We start from the raw sequence: 20286 nt of genomic DNA, 5'->3' as shown, positions 1-20286 counted from the left end.
GGGATCACTTAAGACATCAAGGAAGGGGAGGGCGCAAAGAATCTAAACCTTGATACTCAGGAATAAAACATGTTTTGGAAAGGCAAGGTGTAGTGCATTCCCTGCCAGTGAGGCTGAGAGAGGCCTTGGAAAATAGTAGGCTAAGTGGGTGGGGGTGCCAGTGTCTTTTCACCAAGGGTTTTTTTGGGATGACTGAATGAAGGGTTCCAACCTGCCAGAAGATTGTTTGAAAGTCTGCATCTCTAATTAATTAACTGTACAAAATAAAATCCCCCACTTGTTATACAAGGCATGTTTCAAACATGCAGTTTTGTCAGCAAAACCAGAAATGTGGCATAAAACAGTCATTAAGACACACTGGATACCAAGATCAACAACACACTGGATACCAAGATCAACAACAAATGGAAAATACTGGCAACTGCTCTTTATTTATATCATTATAACAACTTTTGTCAAATTTTTATTTACTGCATATAACATTTGTTCTTCTTCTCTTCTCTTTTTTGTTTTGAAAATGAAAACAATTGGAAATGCTTGTGCCTGGTGTCTACTCAACAGATATTGCCAAGGGAAGCCAGTTCAACATTTGGGAAACAATAGGGTTTCTTTCCAGTATGGATTGTCTAGTGGACAATCAACTTTGAGCTCTGTTAAAACTATTTCCCACATTGAGAACATTCATAAGGGTTTCTCTTCAGTATGAACTCTTTGATGCCTCTTCCAGCTGAATCTCTGAGTGAAGCACTTGCCACACTGAGAACATTCATAGGGCTTCTCGCCAGTATGAATTCTTTCATGATTCTTCAAGTTACCTCTCCGATTGAAGCACTTGCCACACTGAGAACATTCATAGGGCTTCTTGCCAGTATGAATGCTTTCATGCATCTTCAAGTGAACTCTCTGAGTGAAGCAGTTGCCACACTGAGAACATTCATAAGGCTTCTCGCCAGTATGAATTATTTCATGCTTCTTCAAGGTGGCTCTCTGAGTGAAGCACTTGCCACACTGAGAACATTCATAGGGCTTCTCGCCAGTATGAATTCTTTCATGAATCTTCAAGCTGACTCTCCGATTGAAGCACTTGCCACACTGAGAACATCCATAGGGCTTCTCGCCAGTATGAATTATTTCATGAATCTTCAAGTTAACTCTCAGATTGAAGCACTTGCCACACTGAGAACATTCATAGGGTTTCTCGCCAGTATGAATTCTTTGATGCCTCTTCAAGCTATATCTCCGAGTGAACCGCTTGCCACACTGAGAGCCTTTATAGTGCGGCTTTTGTCCAGTGTGACTTTGCTGGTGGCGTGCCAGGTGCCCTCTAGATTTGAAGTTATCCTTACTAGTAGCACATTTCGGCAGTTTCCTTCCTGTAGGAACGTTTTGGGATCTCTGTAAAGACTGTCTGTGGCTCTTGCTTCCTTCTTCATCATCAGGACATTCAGCATCTTTCTTTCTTGAGTTTGGATCAGCAAACTCATTGGACACATTATGGTATTTTCTTCCATGCTTAGAGAGCAAAGGCTTCCCCGTGTCTGTGGAGCTCTTGTTATTGGCACCTATAAGGCTCTTGGTGTGTTTCTTGTCTGTCTCCACTAACTTCTTCGACTCCTGACCTCTGAGCTGGTATCTCTTCTTATGAATGTTGGATGTCATAAGCAAACTCCTCTGAGATGTATCTGCTGGCGATGACTCTACCTGCTGAGGTGTCTTCATCTCCTTCCAACACCCTATTTCGTCACCTGAAGAGAGAGAGAAAGGGGACATTTGTTTCTGTTCTGACACTGCTTTCCTAATTTGTACCACTTGGTCTTCTCTCATGCCATCTCTTGCTTTCCATCTGATTCAAAATCTCTTTGCTCACCTTGGATCATTTAGGTGTATGTGTATGTACATCACCCCATTCTGAGTGTTTTGCTTCAAAGAACAAAGGATTTGAAGACCATCAAAAGCTGCCCTAAATAATATTACTCACAGAAATCCAGTAACTGTAATGGTTTAATCCAATCCAGATCTGCACACAAAGAAGTCTTACAAAAGTAATTGCATATTCAGTTTCATGATATATGCTTAGTATTCCTGGTTAAGGCCAGTCTCCTCTTTACTAAGATCGGTCACCCTATACCCAGGGAGAAGCACAACAGTTCTTGCGACCCTGGAGAAGGATGAGTGCGGTAGTCTCCATGATAGACCCCCTGAACTCAAGATCCTGCTTCTGAATGCCAGATCCGTCAGCGGTAAGACATCTATCATTCAGGATTTGTTCCTGGATGAGAGGGTGGTTCTGGCATGCATCACTGAGACGAGGTTGGATGAGCTGGGTGGGGTAAATCTCACCCAGCTGTGCCCACTGGGTTTTGGGGTGCATCAGCAGGCTAGGTCCAGGGGGCGGGGAGGAAGGGTTAGGGCGATCTTTCGGCTGTCCATTGCCCTGACCAGATGCACCTTCGCAATCCGCGAGGTTTGAGTGGGTCTTCTTGAAGATGGGAACCCAAGACCGCCTGGGGATTCTGCTGGTGTACCAATCACCCTGCGGGCAATGGACAGCCGAAAGATCACCCTAACCCAGTGGTTCTCAACCTTCCTAATGCTGTGACCCCTTAATACAGTCCCCCATGTTGTGGTGACCCCCAACCATAATATTGTTTCCATTGCTACTTCATAACAGTCATTTTACTACTGTTATAAATCGTAATGTAAATATCTGATATGCAGGATGCATTTTCATTCACTGGACCAAACTGGGCACAAATACCCAATGCACCCAAATGTGAATGCTAGTGGGGTTGGGGGAAGATTGATTTTGTAATTTGGGAGTTGTAGTTGCTAGGATTTATAGTCCACTTATAATCAAAGAGCATTCCGAACTCCACCAGCGATGGATTTGAATCAAACTTGGCTCCCATGACCAATGGAAAACATTGGAAGGGTTTGATGGGCATTGACTTTGAGTTTGGGAGTTGTAGTTCACCTATATCCAGAGAGCACTGTGGACTCATGCAATGGTGGATCTGGACCAAACTTGGCACGAATACTCAATATGCCCAAATGTGAACACTGTTGGAGTCTGGGGAGAATAGACCTTGACATTTGGGAGTTGTAGATGCTGGGATTTATAGTTCATTACAATCAAAGAACATTCTGAACTCCACCAACCATAGAATTGGCTCAAACTTCCCACATGGAATCCCCATGACCATCAGAAAATACTGTGTTTTCTTATGGTCTTTGGCGACCCCTCTGACACCCCCCCAGGGGTCCCGACCCCCAGGTTGAGAAACACTGATCTACACAAAAGCTTCCTGCAAAGGCAGTCTGAATCCTCAGGAGGAAGCCAGGGAAAGGGAATATCTCCCTCCCCCACCCAGGCTGTCCTGGCCCCCCCTGCAGTGAGTGCCCTGGCTCCAGGCGAGGAGGGGGACTTGGGAGTTCTGGTTTCACAAGGCCTGGAGCCTGGGCCCAGATGAGCAACGAGAGGGAAGGAACTCCACCGGAAGGAAAGGCAAGGCAGGAAGGAGGAAGAGGAGGAGCTTGGCCCAGGCGGAGCCGCAAGGGCGCTGCTGCCCCCGGTGGCCGCCTGCGGTATTGCAGCCTCTTCCCTTCCAGAGACAGAGAGAGAGAGAGAAGCTGGTTTGGACCAAGGGAGAGAGAGAGAGAGGGAGGCAGAGAGGGAGGGAGGGGCTCCTGCATCAGGGCTCCAGCCTCGCCCCTCCTGAGCCTCTCTCTCATCTCCTCCCACCCCACTGTCCCTCTCCCCCGGTGACATACAATGCTCTCACCATGTTAAAACACTGGATGTGGCTCTTTACGAGACATGCCGCATTATCACGGGGTGTCTGCGCCCAAGACCCAGGAGAAATTGCACTGCTAAGCCCAGGGGTCCGCAAACTATGGCCCGGGAGCCGGATACGGCCCTCCACGGTCATTTACCCGGCCCTCGCTCAGGGTCAATCTAATTCTGAACCCACTTGAAAGCACACAACAACAACAACAACAACAACAACGGGTTGTTTTAGGTTTTTTCAAGCTATAAGCCATGGTCTAGAGCAGGGGTCCTCAAACTATGGTCCGGGGGCCGGATACGGCCCTCCAAGGTCATTTACCCGGCCCTCGCTCAGGGTCAATCTAATTCTGAAACCACTTGAAAGCACACAAGATCAACAACAACAACAACAATAATGGGTTGTTGTGGGTTTTTTCAGGCTATATGGCCATGGTCTAGTCTTTTTAAACAGAGGGCCAGGTCACAGTCTCTCAAACTGTTGGAGGGCTGGATTATTAAATAATAATTTCCATGCACACTGCACATATCTTATTTGTAGTGCAAAAATACTTAAAAACAATACAATAATTAAAAATGAAGAACAATTTTAACAAATATAAACTTATTAGTATTTCAATGGGAAGTGTGGGCCTGCTCTTGACTGATGGCATAGGATTGTTGTTGTTGATGATGTTGTTGTGTGCTTTCAAGTCATTTCAGACTTAGGTTGACCCTGAGCGAGGGGAGGGCATATGACCTTGGAGGGCCATATCCGGCCCCCGGGCCTTAGTTTGAAGATCCCTGGTCTAGAGGCATTATCTCCTGACGTTTCGCCTGCATCTATGCCAACAGTTCCAACAGACCTCACTACCTCTGAGGATGCTTGCCATAGATACAGGCGAAACATCAGGAGACAATGCCTCTAGACCAGTGGTTCTCAACCTGGGGTCCTCAGATGTTTTTGGCCTACAACTCCCAGAAATCCCAGCCAGTTTGCCAGCTGTCAGGATTTCTGGGAGTTGAAGGCCAAAAACATCTGGGCACTGCTCTAGACCATGGCCACATAGCCCAAAAAAACCTACCACAACCCAGTGATTCCGGCCATGAAAGCCTTGTTCCCCAATTCTGCCAACTGAGAGAGTACGCTGGCAATGCTGCCCTAGCAAAGGAAAAACCACTCTGGCACGGAGAAAGAGGCTGAGAAAGGGGCGGGGCGAGAGGCGCAGCCTCATGACATCAGGGACGTGCTGGCAAGGTTTGCTCCCGCAGGAGCCTAGTTTGCGGCAGCTCTTACTGATTTTCATAGATGCCAGTGTGGCAAATCCGGAAAAAATCTAACTGAAACTGAGTTCTCAGATATGAAATCAGTTTAGCTTTACTCTCCAGCGTGGCTCTTTAGATGATGAGTCAATTATGAGGGTTGAAAGATGGGAATATTTTAATAAATCAAATGCAGAAATAATCCTTAGAACGTGCTTTTTTACTACCACTATTCACTTTTTCACATAATCACCAAACAATTGGAGACATTTCTGCCAACGATGAACAAGTTTTCTGAAGCCGTCACGGAAGAAGTCAACACTCTGTTTCCACAACCAGCGTCTCACAATTTTCTCAACGTCTTCATCAGAAGCATAATGATGTCCCCACAGATCTGTCAGGATTTATTGAGTTATGTATGTGTTTTAAATGTGCTTCTATGTATTGCAAATACGGATGCCACTGTGAATTGAAAACACTGTGCAGAAATGTTTAGAGTTGAGGCTGTGATTATGTGAACTTGAGAAAGTAAGATAAGTTATGTTCTGGTGAGAATCTGAAGGGAGTTGCCAGCTTCAAGCAAGAGAAGATAAGCAGATGTGAAGAAGTGTTTTGGCTTTCGGTTTTGACTAGTTCTCTTCCTGTATGTCGCTCGCTGAAGAAAGATGTGTTTGCTGTGTGTGCTTAGTAAAACTTAGTTTTCTTTTGTAACTCAAAGCTTGCAGAGTCCTTATTTGCAAATCCATGTCTGTTTGATCTAGCATTCCTTCTGCTGGGCAGCGTCAATCTCTGACAAGATCTTATTTCATTATTGGGAACAGAAATGCCGATTATGCTTGAAATTTCTCTCTGAGTGATACAACCATCGTCCTGAATCAATCTGTCAACCTTTTGCTTGTGAAACTCGGTGGTTGCTGTCATAGGACGTCATGCAAGTCAGATGTTCCCACCTCAACATCTTTATACTTACTCGTCCAACGACTCACAGTACTCACATCAACACAATTACCATAAACAGCTTGCATTCTCTGATGAATCTCCTTTGGGGTGACTGCACGCCTCACCCAGGCACAGTTGCTGTACTAGCACCAGCAGAGAGGCCTCCTTCTGCTCCTCTGCCAAGGTGCTCGTTTATAAAGCTATTGTCCTCCCAACCCTGTTATATGCCTGCGAAAAGTAGACTTCTACAGACGTCACACTCAACTCCTGGAAGAATTCCATCAGCATTGCCTCCAAAAAAATCCTGCAAATCTCTTGGGAAGGCAAGCGGATAAATGTCAACATGCTGGAAGAAGCAAAGACAACCAGCAAGATGGGCTTAAAACCAACCATAAAAACTGTGGCATAGACACCAAGAACTGGGAGGCCCTGGCCCTTGAGCGCTCTAACAGGAGGTCAGCTGTGAGCAGCAGTGCTGCAGAATTTGAGGAGGCACGAATGGAGAGTGAAAGGGAGAAACGTGCCAAGAGAAAGGCACATCAAGCACCCCTGACCAAGACCGCCTTCCACCTGGAAACTGATGCCCTCACTACAGGAGAACATACGGATCAAGAATAGGGCTCCACAGCCACCTACAGACCCACCACCAAGACACTACATTTGGAGGACTCTCATCCTCAGGCTACGAGGGATCGCCTAAGTAAGGTCACAGAATCGTACTGGGAGATCTAGAGATTTCTAAGGAGAACATTTAAATTAAATCCAAACATAATACAATCTGCGAATGTGGAGGGCCCACTCTCAGGGCCCTTCCACACAGCCATATAACCCAGAATATTAATATCTGCTTTGAACTGGGTTATCTGAGTCCACACTGCCATATAATCCAGTTTAATGTGGATTTTCTACAGCTGTGTGGAAGGGCCCACAATTTCATAAAGTGACAAGTCATGGATCTCAGCTGCCCTTACCTATCAGCTGGGTGTTTCCATCCTTCTCCGGCCGGACTTGGCAGAAGATGGTCTGTTGGTCTGCCTGGGACACTGTCTGCTCAATCCCTTGCAAATAGAGGTCTGAATCCATGCGGTCCAGTAGTGCCTGGAAAAGCAAGACATGCCCATGAATAAAAGAGTCAGGCCCTCCATATGCGCAACAGCATTGACATAGAGACTCATGTTGCAACTCAGAGTAGTTTTCACCTTGCTCAAGACACCAACTCACACCAAGGCTGTAGGTTTTGTAGTTTATTGAGAAAAAGCAAAATCAAAACAGAGAAATAGAAATGCGAAAGTTCCATAGGCAAAACCGAATCTTAAATGTAAAGGCAAAGTTCCCAAGATTCAAAAGCAAAACCATGAAGCATAATCCCTTAGCAACGGTCAAACGAGTCCATGGTAAACAGGTACAAACAGGAACAAGATCCAAGTTTCAAGAAGCCAGAGGCGTGCTGCCAAAAGCCAAGGTAAATCCACAGACGTTAACATGGGAAGAGTAACGTTGGACTGACAGGGATTGCCTGTCGGCTGCATCATTAAACAGTTTTCCCAAACATAAGAGCATTGCGTTGACCTTTGGCTTCACGCTGGCTGGCCAGACGTGAACTTCTATGGACTCTTAATTGTAAACAATCTTGTCTAGTCATTAATTCAGTCTTATCATCAAGGCTAAGCAACTCATTATCTCCGGCCAGTCCTGGAACCGAAAGGATCCACCTGAACTTGTGGAGTTGTTTCACTATCCTTATCTAAAGGCATATTCCGTTCCCCAGGGAACAGGCTTGCTGTTTCTTCTATGAACTATTAGCACCGTCTGTAACATGTACAGAAATCTGTAACCCATTAGCCTCCTTGTCATCCTGCAAATAGACAGGCTCAGAAAACCCAGCAGGCCCAGAAAGTTCAGACTCAGATTCAGGCTCAGACTGAGTCACAACAACTCATCTGTTTATGCTTCTGCTGCATTAACTCTACAGTGTAGATCAGGGGTCCTCAAACTTTTTAAACAGAGGGCCAGGTCACAGTCTCTGAAACTGTTGGAGGGCTGGATTATAATTTGGAAAAAAATGAATGAATTCCTCTGCACACTGCACATATATTTGTAGTGCAAAAAACACAATAATTAAAATGAATTAAATGAATAAATTTAAGAAATATAAACTTATTAGTATTTCAATGGAAAGTGTGGGTCTGCTTTTGGCTGATGAGATAATGTTGTTGTTGTGTGCTTTTAATTCATTTCAGACTTAGGTTGACCCTGAGCAAGGGCCGGGTAAATGACCTTGGAAGGCCATCTCTGGCCCTCGGGCCTTAGTTTGAGGAGCCCTGGTGTAGATGCATCCTTAAATAGGCTGCTGTTCCTCTTGCATTTTCCATCTAGAGCAGGCATGGGCACATTTGGGCCCTCCAGATGTTTTGGACTTCAACTCCCACAATTCCTAACAGCCTATCAGTTGTTATTGTTATGGCAGACCAATACTTTGGATTAGGGAAGAACTAAATGAGATGGCATACTTTAATGAGCTCATCTTCTGCCTCAGCTTGGCCTTCAGCAGGGAACACGGTAATGGAAAGATCTGGGTATTTGATTTCACCACCTGCAAAGAATAAATGGGAATTCTTTTTTTAAGAAGGCGAAGGGGTTGGATAGAGTCAAAAGCAGATGCTGGGCAAGTGTAACCTTCCCTCCACCCCATTCCCACCCCCCCCCCCCCAATATGGTTTTCTAAAAGAAATGGCTCAAACCCCTTTTCGCCCCATGGGCCATGTTTGTGGTTTTATGAGGTCTTTAGCCTTCTCTGCCCAAGAGAACTGCTGCCTCCATAAGTTGCAGCTCCCATGATCCCAGAGTACTGAGCCATATCAGTTAAAGGGGTGCCAGACTACAGGAATACTCCAAGGTAGGTGTAGCCTACGTGTGGCACATTCATTCTCACAGACCCGTGAAGCCTTACCTTGCCAAGGGATCTCGGCATCCTTCGCCGACTTGGCTTCCTCATCGATGTGCCCCTGAGCAGGCTCTGGTGATTTTCCTTCCATCTCCAGGGAACTGACACACACTTCCTGTGATGGTCCCTGAGCGACAGGAAGGAAGATTTCAGAAACGCCAAGAAGGAAAAGGAACTTTCTCAGGTGAGTGTGCTTACTTTAGTTTTGGTTTTGGTCACAAAGGTAAAAAAAATACCGTAGAGTTGGAAGAGACCACAAGGATCATCTGTGTTGGAGCATGCAAGGAATTGGTCAATGTGTGTGTGTTAACTGTAAAATAAAATGCATGAAGCCGATTGGTTGGGCAATGCATGGGGTAATGGCTGAGCCAAGAACTTTTGGATACTGTTGCAGTTTTGTTCAGGCTCAAGCTATGCAGGTGCAGAGAGATGGAGAGAGAAGAAGAGACAGACAGACTGATAGGCTTCTTGGCTTCTGAAAGCTTTCTTCATATGGACAAAGAAATACCATTTCAAATCTCTCTGAAAGGGCATTTGGCCACATCATGGGAAGAAAGGAAAGCTTAGAGAAGACAATGATGCTGGGGGAAATGGGAGGAAAAAGAAAGAGGGGCCGACCATGGGCAAGATAAATGGATGGTATCCTTGAAGTCATAGAATCATAGAGTTGGCTTAAGGAGCTGGGCTAAATATGCCCAGCTCCTTAAGCCGCTCCTCATAGGGCTTGTTCTCCAGACCCTTTATCATTTTAGTTGCCCTCCTCTGGGCACATTCCAGCTTGTCAATATCTCTCTTGAACTGTGGTGCCCAGAATTGGACACAATATTCCAGGTGTGGTCTAACCAAAGCGGAATAGAGGGGTAGCATGACTTCTCTAGATCTAGACACTATGCTCCTATTGATGCAGGCCAAAATCCGATTGGCTTTTTTTGCCGCCACATCACATTGTATGCTCATATTTAACTTGTTGTCCACGAGGACTCCAAGATCTTTTTCACACGTACTGCTCTCGAGCCAGGCATTGTCCCCCATTCTGTATCTTTGCATTTCGTTTTTTCTGTCTAAGTGGAGTATCTTGCATTTGTCCCCGTTGAACTTCATTTTGTTAGTTTTGGCAGTTAGTTTTAGCAGTGGAACTCTCTGCCCCGGAGTGTGGTGGAGTCTCCTTCTTTGGAAGCTTTTAAGCAGAGGCTGGATGGCCATTTGTCAGGGGTGATTTGAATGCAATATTCCTGCTTCTTGGCAAGGGGTTGGACTGGATGGCCCATGAGGTCTCTTCCAACTCTTTGATTCTATGATTCTATGATTCTATGAAATGACTTCCGCTAGTTCCTTCAATACTCTTGGGTGTAGTTGACAAACTACAAACTATCTACAGACCCACCAAGAAAATCCAACAAATCTACGTTCAGCAAAGGACAAGAGGGATCCCTCAGTTCTTGTGGGTTTTTTCGGGCTATATGGCCATGTTCTAGAGGCATTTCTCCTGACGTTTCGCCTGCATCTATGGCAGGCATCCTCAGAGGGTGAGGTCTGGAGCTGGGAAAAAAGGGGGTTTATATATCTGTGGAAAGACCAGGGTGAGACAAAAGGCTACTGTAAGATGGGCTAGGTGTGAATCTTTTCAATTGACCACCTTGATTAGCATACAATGGGCTGACTGTGCCTGGAGCAAACTCTTAATGAAAGGTGATTAGATGTCCCTGCCTGTTTTTCTCTCTGTTGTTTTAATTTTAGAATTTTTTAAAACTGGTAGCCAGACTTTGTTCATTTTCATGGTTTCTTCCTTTCTGTTGAAATTGTCCACATGTTTGTGGATTTCAATGGCTTCTCTGTGTAGCCTGACATGGTGGTTGTGAGAGTGGTCCAGCATTTTTGTGTTCTCAAATAGAATGCTGTGTCCAGGTTGGTTCATCAGGTGCTCTGCTATGGCTGATTTCCTCTCACTTCTGCAGGAGTCTATCGGATACCATACAGCTGTGGACAAGTCTACAGAGGGACCACCAAACGCAGCAGCATTGCCCAAAAACGAATCAAGGAACATGAAAGGCACTGCAGACTACTTCAACCAGAGAAGTCAGCCATAGCAGAGCACCTGATGAACCAGCCTGGACACAGCATATTATTTGAGAACACAGAAATGCTGGACCACTCTCACAACCATTTTCAACAGAAAGGAGGAAAACATAAAATGAACAAAATCTGGCTACCAGTATTAAAAAACTCTAAAATTACAACAGCACAACAACAGAGAGGAAATAAGCAAGGGCATCTAATCACCTCTCAACAAAAGTTTGCTCCAAGCACTGTCAGGTCATGATATGCTAATCAAGGTAGTCAGTTGAAACATTCACACCTAGCTCCAGCAGACAAGAGTCCTTTGTCCCACCCTGGTCATTCCACAGATATATAAAACCTTTTTCCCAGTTCCAACAGACCTCACTACCTCTGAGGATGCTTGCCATAGATGCAGGCGAAACGTCAGGAGAGAATGCCTCTAGAACATGGCCAAAGAGCCCGAAAAACCCTACAACAACCCAGTGATTCCAGCCATGAAAGCCTTCGACAATATAAAAAAATCAACTTTTTATATACAATATTGAACAACACCAAGAAGAATAGAAGTCTAACTATGTGTTTGTTGTTGTTATGTTTGGTGTTGTGCTACACAAAAATCTATCTGTATATTTTATAATTTTTAAAATATTTTTTCTCTTTCTTTTTTCCTTTCCCTTTGTGTTCCTTCTCTTCCAACACTGCCTCCCAACATCCTTCACTCCTCAACTGTCCCTCCCAGAATCACTGTATTTGGAAATTTTCAATACATACATATATATATATATATATATATATATATATATATTAAAAAATCCCTCCTTTTGAGTCCCCGGTCTTTAATGTGAACTATTTTGTTTTACGGCAGCCTGCAAACTAATCCTAGTAAATTTGGTGTGTTGGCTGTGTTAGCTAATCTTTCTATATCAGTGTCAGTATAGGCAAGGGCACGCTAAAAGAGGGGATGTGGCTCTTAATGAGACATGCCACATTATCACAGGATGTCAACGCCCTACACCACTGGAGAAATTACACTGTTTAGCTGGTATTGCACCACCTGACATCCGCTGGGAAGCAGCAACCAATAGTGAAAGGACCAAGGCAGAGACATCTCCAGCACATCCCTTGTTTGGGCATCAGCCAGCACGTCAACGACTTAAATCAAGAAATAGTTGTGTAAGATCTACAGAGATACTCGCTGGAACACCTCAGCAAGCGAGAGTCCAAAAGTGGCAGGCTCAAACCCAGAGCCTCAATCAACGGCTGATACCAAATGAGAGACTCCCCCTGGGCACACAGAGGACTGGGAGACTTGTTAGGTGGTGCAATACCGGCTAAGCCAGTGGTTCTCAACCTTCCTAATGCCACGACCCCTTAATACGCTTCCTCATGTTGTGGTGACCCCCAGCCATAAAATTAGTTTCATTGCTACTTCATAACTGTCATTTTGCTGCTGTTATGAATCGTAATGCAAATATCTGATATGCAGGATGTATTTTAGTTCACTGGACCAAATTTGGCACAAACACTCAAAACACCCAAATTTGAATACTGGTGGGATTGAGGGAGGGTATTGATTTTGTCCTGTGGGAGTTGTAGTTGCTGGGATTTATAGTTCACCTACAATCAAAGCGCATTCTGAACTCCACCAATGATGGAATTGAACCAAACTTGGCACACAGAACTCCCATGACCAACAGAAAATACTGGAAGGGTTTGGTGGGCATTGACCTTGAGTTTGGGAGTTGTAGTTCACCTACATCAAGAGAGCACTATGGACTCATAAAGAACGATGGATCTCGACCAAACTTGGCAGGGACACTTAATATGCCCAAATGTGAACACTAGTATAGTTTGGAGAAAATAGACATTGACATCTGGCAGTTGTAGTTGCTGGGATTTATAGTTCACCTACAATCAAAGAACATTATGAATTCCACAAACAACATAATTGGGACAAGGTCAATGCCCACCAAACCCTTCCAGTATTTTCTTCTGGCCATGGGAGTTCTGTGTGCCAAGGTTCATTTAATCCCATCGTTGGTGGGGCTCAGAATGCTCTTGGATATATCGTAGGTGAACTACAGTCATGTATAATATACTTGGTGCACTTTCCTGAAATAGGCTTTCAATGTTTCTCATTTACCAAGATGGTATTTGCTTTACACAGACTTGACTAAAATTACTTTCTGATTAAAGCACCACTGGCTTTTCTTTAAGTTCTCAAAACTTGTACTCTCTTTGACTAACTGCTTACTTTTCTAACAGGAGTGTCTTAACTGTCTCTCATGAACAGGAATCCCTCCCTAACTCTCTCTCCTTCACAAACTGCAATCCCCAACCAACTGTCCTTTTTGAAACTCTCCCTCTCACTCCCCTCCTTTTTGAACTTAACTCCGCCCCTTTAGAATGTTCAGCTCTGCTCTTCCCAACTGTCATTTTGTCTCCCAACCTGTTGAAATTCTGGGGCTATGCTAATCTGCATATGACCAATCAGCCTCCATATGCAAATAAATCCTGTCCCTCTGTTGCTATCCTCTCTATTCTTTCTTATCTGCCCCCTGCAAACATAGAGCTATGCACTAAAATTTCAGATAGAGTTACAAATTCGCTACAGCGAGGTGATAAGGCCTCTGGGAGGAGAAGAAGGGGTAATGCTGACGGGATAGGGAAAAGGTGGAACTACTTAATGCCTTATTTGCCTCAGTCTTCTCACAAAAAGAAAGCCATCCTCAACCTCAGCAACATGTAATGGACGAAGGATTAGGAGAAAATCCAACCCCAAACAGGGAAACAAGTAATCCAGGAATACCTGGTACTGAAGGAACTAGCAGAAGTTATTTCAGAACCACTGGTAATCATCTTTGAGAGTCCTTAGAGAACGGGAGAAATCCCAGCAGCTCCCAGCAGATTGGAGGAGGGCAAATGTGGTCCCTATCTTCAAGAAGGGAAAAAAGGACTCAAACTATTACTGTCCGGTCAGCCTCACATTGATACGTGGCAAGATCCTGGAAAAGATCATTAAGGAAGTGGTCTGTAAACACTTAGAAAGGCATGTGGCCATCTGTAATAGTCAACATGGATTTCTCAAAAACAAGTCATGCCAGATTAATCTGATCTCTTTTTTCAATAGTTACAAGCTGGGTAGATGCAGAGACTGCTGTGGATGGAGCATATCTGGATTTCAGGAAGGCCTTCGACAAGGTCCCCCATGACCTTCTGGCAAACTTACTTGTCAAATGTGGGCTAGGCAAAACTACGGTTAGCTGGATCTGTAATTGGTTAAGCGAACAAACCCAGAGGGTGATTCTCACCAATGCTTCCTCTTCATCCTGGAAAGCAGTGATGAGTGGAGTGCCATTTGCAGGGTTTTGTCCTGGGCCCGGTCCTGTTCAGGATCTTTATTAATGACTTAGAGAAAGGGTTAGAAGGCAGGATCATCAAGTTTGCAGACAACATCAAATTGGGAGGGAGTGCCAATACCCCAGAAGACAGGAACAGAATTCAAAACGATCTTAACAGATTATAGAGATGATTAGCCAAAACTAACAAAATGAAGTTCAAGTGACAAATGCAAGATACTTCACTTAGGCAGAAAAAAATGAAATGCAAAGATACACAAAGATACACCTTATCTCTCTCCTGAGGAATCTGTATAAAAAAAACTCTAAAAAAAACTATTTAAAAACTCTAAAATTACAACAGCAAAACAGCAGAGAGGAAACAAACAACCAGGCACATCTTAACACCTCTCAACAAAACATTTTCCCAGGCTCAGCCAGGCCTTCAAATGCTAATGAAGGTGGTCAGCTGAAACATTCACACCTAGCTGCAGCAGAGAGCTCTTTGCCCCAGCCCAGTCATTCCACAGATATATAAACCCATTTTCCTACTTCCAACAGACCTCACTACCTCTGAGGATGCTTGCCATAGATGCAGGCGAAACGAAATGCCTCTAGAACATGGCCATATAGCTCGAAAAAACCCACAAGAACCTAGTGATTCCAGCCATGAAAGCCTGCGACAATACATTCAATCTGTATAAGAACCAAGTAGTAACAGTAAGAACTGACCGTGGAACAACAAACTGGTTCAAGATTGGGAAAGGCGTACGGCAGGGCTTTATACTCTCACCCCACCTATTCAACTTGTATGCAGAACACATCATGCGATGTGCGGGGCTTGAGGAATGCAAGGCTGGGGTGAAAATTTCTGGAAGAAACATTAACAACCTTAGATATGCAGATGACACCACTTTGATGGCCGAAAGCCTTCTAATCAAGGTGAAAGAAGAAAACGCAAAAGCTGGGTTGCAGTTAAACATAAAAAAACCCAAGATTATGGCAACAAGAATGATTGACAACTGGGAAATAGAGGGAGATAATGTGGAGGCAGTAACAGACTTTGTATTTCTAGGCGCAAAGATGACTGCAGACGCAGACTGCAGCCAGGAAATCAGGAGACACTTACTTCTTGGGAGGAGAGCAATGACCAATCTTGATAAAATAGTGAAGAGACATCACACTGGCAACGAAGTTAAAGCAATGGTATTCCCCGTAGTAATCTATGGATGTGAGAGCTGGACCATAAGGAAGGCTGAGCGAAGAAAGAGAGATGCTTTTGAGCTCTGGTGTTGGAGGAAAGTGCTGAGAGTGCCTTGGACAGCGAGAAGATCCAACCAGTCGATACTTCCAAGAAATAAAGCCTGACTGCTCACTGGAGGGAAGGATAGTAGAGGCCAAGATGAAGTACTTTGGCCACATCATGAGAAGAAAGGAAAGCTTAGAGAAGACAATGATGCTGGGGAAAATGGAAGGAAAAAGGAAGAGGGGCCCACCAAGGGCAAGATGGATGGATGGTATCCTTGAAGTGACTGGACTGACCTTGAAGGAGCTGGGGGTGGTGACGACCGACAGGGAGCTCTGGCATGGACTGGTCCATGAAGTCACGAAGAGTCGGAAACAACTGAACGAATGAACAACAACAACAGTGTCTAGATCCAGGGAAGTCATGCTTCCCCTCTATTCTGCCTTGGTTAGACCACACCTGGAATACCGTGTCAAATTCTGGGCCCCGCAATTGAAGGGAGATGTCTCCGGAGGAGGGAGACTAAAATGATCAAGAGTCTGCTATCCCTTTTCTGCCTTTGTCAGATCACACCTGGAATCACAATCTGCCCAATGTTTTTGTGCTTTATCTCTATATGTTATTTTATGTTTATGTTTTAATTTGGTTATGTTAGTCTATAGTTATATGTTATTGTCTTGCTATTTTCACATGTATGTATGACATTGAATGTTGCCTTTATAATGTTGGAAACTGCTTTGAGTTCCCTTAGGGGGAGGAAAACAGTATATAAATGTAGTAAATAAATACATTCTGGGCACCCCAATTCAAGGGAGATGTTGACTCTAAGCTGGAATGTGTCGACTAAAGAGGGCGACTAAAAGGATCAAGGGCCTGAAGAACAAGCCCTATGAGGAATGGCTTAAAGAGAGGGGCATGTTTAGCCTACAGAAGAAAAGGCTGAGAGGAGACATGATGAGGACCATGGATAAATATGTGAGGGGAAGTCATAGGGAGGAGGAATCAAGCTTGTTTTCTGAAGCCCTGGAGACATGCGGAACAATGGCGTCAAACTACAGGAAATGAGATTCCACCTGAACACGAGGAAGAACTTCCTGGCTGTGAGAGCTGTTCAGCAGTGGCACTCTCTCTCTGCCCCAGAGTGTGGTGGAAGCTCCTCCTTTGGAGGCTTTGAAACAGAGGCTGGATGGCCATCTGTCTGACCAAAGCACAATAGGGAGGGCTATGACTTCCAAGGCATCGATAAAGAGCTGTAAATTAGCAGGGAAAGATTTCACTGTGTTTTCCGCTTTGGGTAATGCTTAGCACATTATCTCTCCTTCTGGACTCGAAATGGGATCACTGAAGACATCAAGAAAGGGGAGGGCGCAAAGAATCTAAACCTTGATACTCAGGAATAAAAACATGTTTCAGAAAGGCAAGGTGTAGTGATTTCCCTGCCAGTGAGGCTGAGAGAGGCCTTGGAAAATAGTAGGCTAAGTGGGTGGGTGCCAGTGTGTTTTCACCAAGGGTTTTTTTTTGGGATGACTGAATGAAGGGTTCCAACCTGCCAGAAGATTGTTTGAAAGTCTGCATCTCTAATTAATTAACTGTACAAAATAAAATCCCCCACTTGTTATATAAGGCATATTTCAAACATTCAGTTTTGTCAGCAAAACCAGAAATGTGGCATAAAACAGTCATTAAGACACACTGGATACCAAGATCAACCACAGACGCATGAAGCAAGTATTTTCTGGCAACTCCTCTTTATTTATATCATTAGAACAACTTTTATCAAACTTTTATTGTCTGCATATAACATTTGTTCTTCTTCTCTTCTCTTTTTTGTTTTGAAAATGAAAACAATTGGAAATGCTTGTGTTTGGTGTCTACTCAACAGATATTGCCAAGGGAAGCCAGTTCAACATTTGGGAAACAATAGGGTTTCTTTCCAGTATGGATTGTCTAGTGGACAATCAACTTTGAGCTCGGTTAAAACTATTTCCCACATTGAGAACATTCATAAGGGTTTCTCTTCAGTATGAATTCTTTGATGCCTCTTCAAGCTGAATCTCTGAGTGAAGCACTTGCCACACTGAGAACATTCATAGGGCTTCTCGTCAGTATGAATTCTTTCATGCTTCTTCAAGTTGACTCTCTGAGTGAAGCACTTGCCACACTGAGTACATTCATAGGGCTTCTTGCCAGTATGAATTCTTTCATGCTTCTTCAAGTTGACTCTCTGAGTGAAGCACTTGCCACACTGAGAACATTCATAACGCTTCTCGCCAGTATGAATTCTTTCATGCTTCTTCAAGTTAGCTCTCTGATTGAAGCACTTGCCACACTGAGAACATTCATAACGCTTCTCACCAGTATGAATTCTTTCATGCTTCTTCAAGTTAGCTCTCTGATTGAAGCGCTTGCCACACTGAGAACATTCATAGGGCTTCTCGCCAGTATGAATTATTTCATGAATCTTCAAGGTGGCTCTCAGATTGAAGCACTTGCCACACTGAGAACATTCATAGGGTTTCTCGCCAGTATGAATTCTTTCATGCTCCTTCAAGCTGACTCTCCGAGTGAAGCGCTTGCCACACTGAGAGCATTTATAGTGCGGCTTTTGTCCAGTGTGACTTTGCTGGTGGCGTGACAGGTGCCCTCTAGATTTGAAGTTATCCTTACTAGTAGCACATTTCTGCAGTTTCCTTCCTGTAGGAACGTTTTGGGATCTTTGTAAAGACTGTCTGTGGCTCTTGCTTCCTTCTTCATCATCAGGACATTCAGCATCTTTCTTTCTTGAGTTTGAATCAGCAAACTCATTGGACACATTATGGTATTTTCTTCCATGCTTAGAGAACAAAGGCTTCCTCGTGTCTATGGAGGTCTTGTTATTGGCACCTATAAGGGTCTTGGTGTGATTCCTGTCTGTCTCCACTAACTTCTTCGACTCCTGACTTCTGAGCTGGTATCTCTTCTTATGAATGTTGGATGTCATAAGCAAACTCCTCTGAGATGTTTCTGCTGGCGATGACTCTACCTGCTGAGGTGTCTTCATCTCCTTCCAACACCCTATTTGGTCACCTGAAGAGAGAGAGAAAGAGGACATTTGTTTCTGTTCTGGCACTGCTTTCCTAATTTGTACCACTTGGTCTTCTCTCATGCCATCTCTTGCTTTCCATCTGATTTAAAATATCTTTGCTCACCTTGGATCATTTAGGTGTATGTGTATGTACATCACCCCATTCTGAGTGTTTTGCTTCAAAGAACAAAAGATTTGAAGACCATCAAAAGCTGCCCTAAATAATATTACAGAAATCCAGTAACTGTAATGGTTTAATCCAATCCAGATCTGCACACAAAGAAGTCTTACAAAAGTAATTGCATATTCAGTTTCATGATATATGCTTAGTATTCCTGGTTAAGGCCAGTCTCCTCTTTACTAAGATCGGTCACCCTATATGCAGAGAGAATCGCAACAGTTCTTGCGACCCTGGAGAAGGATAAGTGTGGTAGTCTCCATGATAGACCCCCTGAACTCAAGATCCTGCTTCTGAATGCCAGATCCATCAGCGGTAAGACATCTATCATTCAGGATTTCATCCTGGATGAGAGGGTGGTTCTGGCATGCATCACCGAGACGTGGTTGGATGAGCTGGGTGGGGTAAATCTCACCCAGCTGTGCCCACCAGGTGATCTTTCGGCTGTCCATTGCCCTGATCAGATGCACCGTTTCGCAATCCACGAGGTTTGAGTGGGTCTACTTGAAGATGGGAACCCAAGACCGCCTGGGGATTCTGCTGGTGTACCGACCACCCCGCGGGCAATGGACAGCCGAAAGATCACCCTAACCCCTCCTCCCTGCCCCATCAGTTTCCCTGCCTGAGCTAGCAGAGGTGGTCTCAAATTCGGCCTTGGCCTCCCAACAGCTTATAGTTTTGGGAGACTTTAACATCCATGCTGAAACCACGTTAACAGGTGCAGCTCAGGATTTCATGGTTGCCATGACGACCATGGGGCTGACTCAAGTAATATGTGTCCCCACTCATCAGGCAGGACACACTGCGGATGGTGGGATGGTCAGAATGGAAGAGCAAAACATTCTTCCAGTGTCATGGGCCGACCATCATCTGATTTGTTTAAGATTTGCCGTGACTTTTAACCTCCGCAGGGGTGGAGGACCCATTAAGATGGTCCGCCCCAGGAGACTTATGGATCCAGAAGGACTCCTGAGGTCTCTTGGGGATCTTACTGTCCTGGAGACTGACGATCCTTTCACCTCTACCATTATCTTAGCCCCACCTTGAGGGAACAAGGGAGAGAGCCTTTTCCTCAGTGGCTCCCCGTCTATGGAATACACTGCCTGGTGAGATTAGGCAAGCCCCCATCTTAGAAAGTTTTAAGAAGAATCTCAAAACCTGGCTCTTCCTCTGTGCTTTTGGAGATTAACTCTATAATCTCATTTGACCATTTACCCTCAATTTCGTCTTCAGTGCACCCTTTATACGAAGGTCCTTTTTTTGACTCCATCTCGGAAGAGTTCCTCCCCCACAAATAAGTTGCTCCACTGCTATCTCACTCCCTGTTTTTATCCCCGGTATTTTAATTTGTACATGCTCATTGTTTTGTGTCTTGAATTGTTTTATTTTACTGCATATTGGTTGTAATATTCTTATAGTGCATGTTTTATGTAATTGATTATGTTGTTGTTTATGTTCTGATTTTGTTCTATTGCTGTGTTGTTGGGCTTGGC

The 20286-nt window shown here is 44.4% G+C and overlaps 1 protein-coding gene across 1 annotated transcript; it reads right to left on the bottom strand.

The window, feature by feature from the left end:
• Positions 1 to 681: 681 nt before the first annotated feature.
• Positions 682 to 20063, bottom strand: LOC137096103 (zinc finger protein ZFP2-like). Its single transcript, XM_067464142.1, has 3 exons — positions 20009 to 20063; positions 17591 to 18617; positions 682 to 1222 (listed from the first exon to the last, which is right to left on the bottom strand). Exons 1-3 carry the CDS (start codon positions 20061 to 20063, stop codon positions 682 to 684), a joined length of 1623 nt encoding a protein of 540 aa, XP_067320243.1.
• Between the last annotated feature and the right edge of the window lie 223 nt (positions 20064 to 20286).

This window comes from Anolis sagrei, chromosome 2 (genome assembly GCF_037176765.1).
Source record: "Anolis sagrei isolate rAnoSag1 chromosome 2, rAnoSag1.mat, whole genome shotgun sequence".
Classification (NCBI taxonomy): domain Eukaryota; kingdom Metazoa; phylum Chordata; class Lepidosauria; order Squamata; family Dactyloidae; genus Anolis; species Anolis sagrei.
The sequence above is the reverse complement of the archived record's forward strand: the minus strand, read 5'-3'. Positions and strand labels throughout refer to the sequence as shown.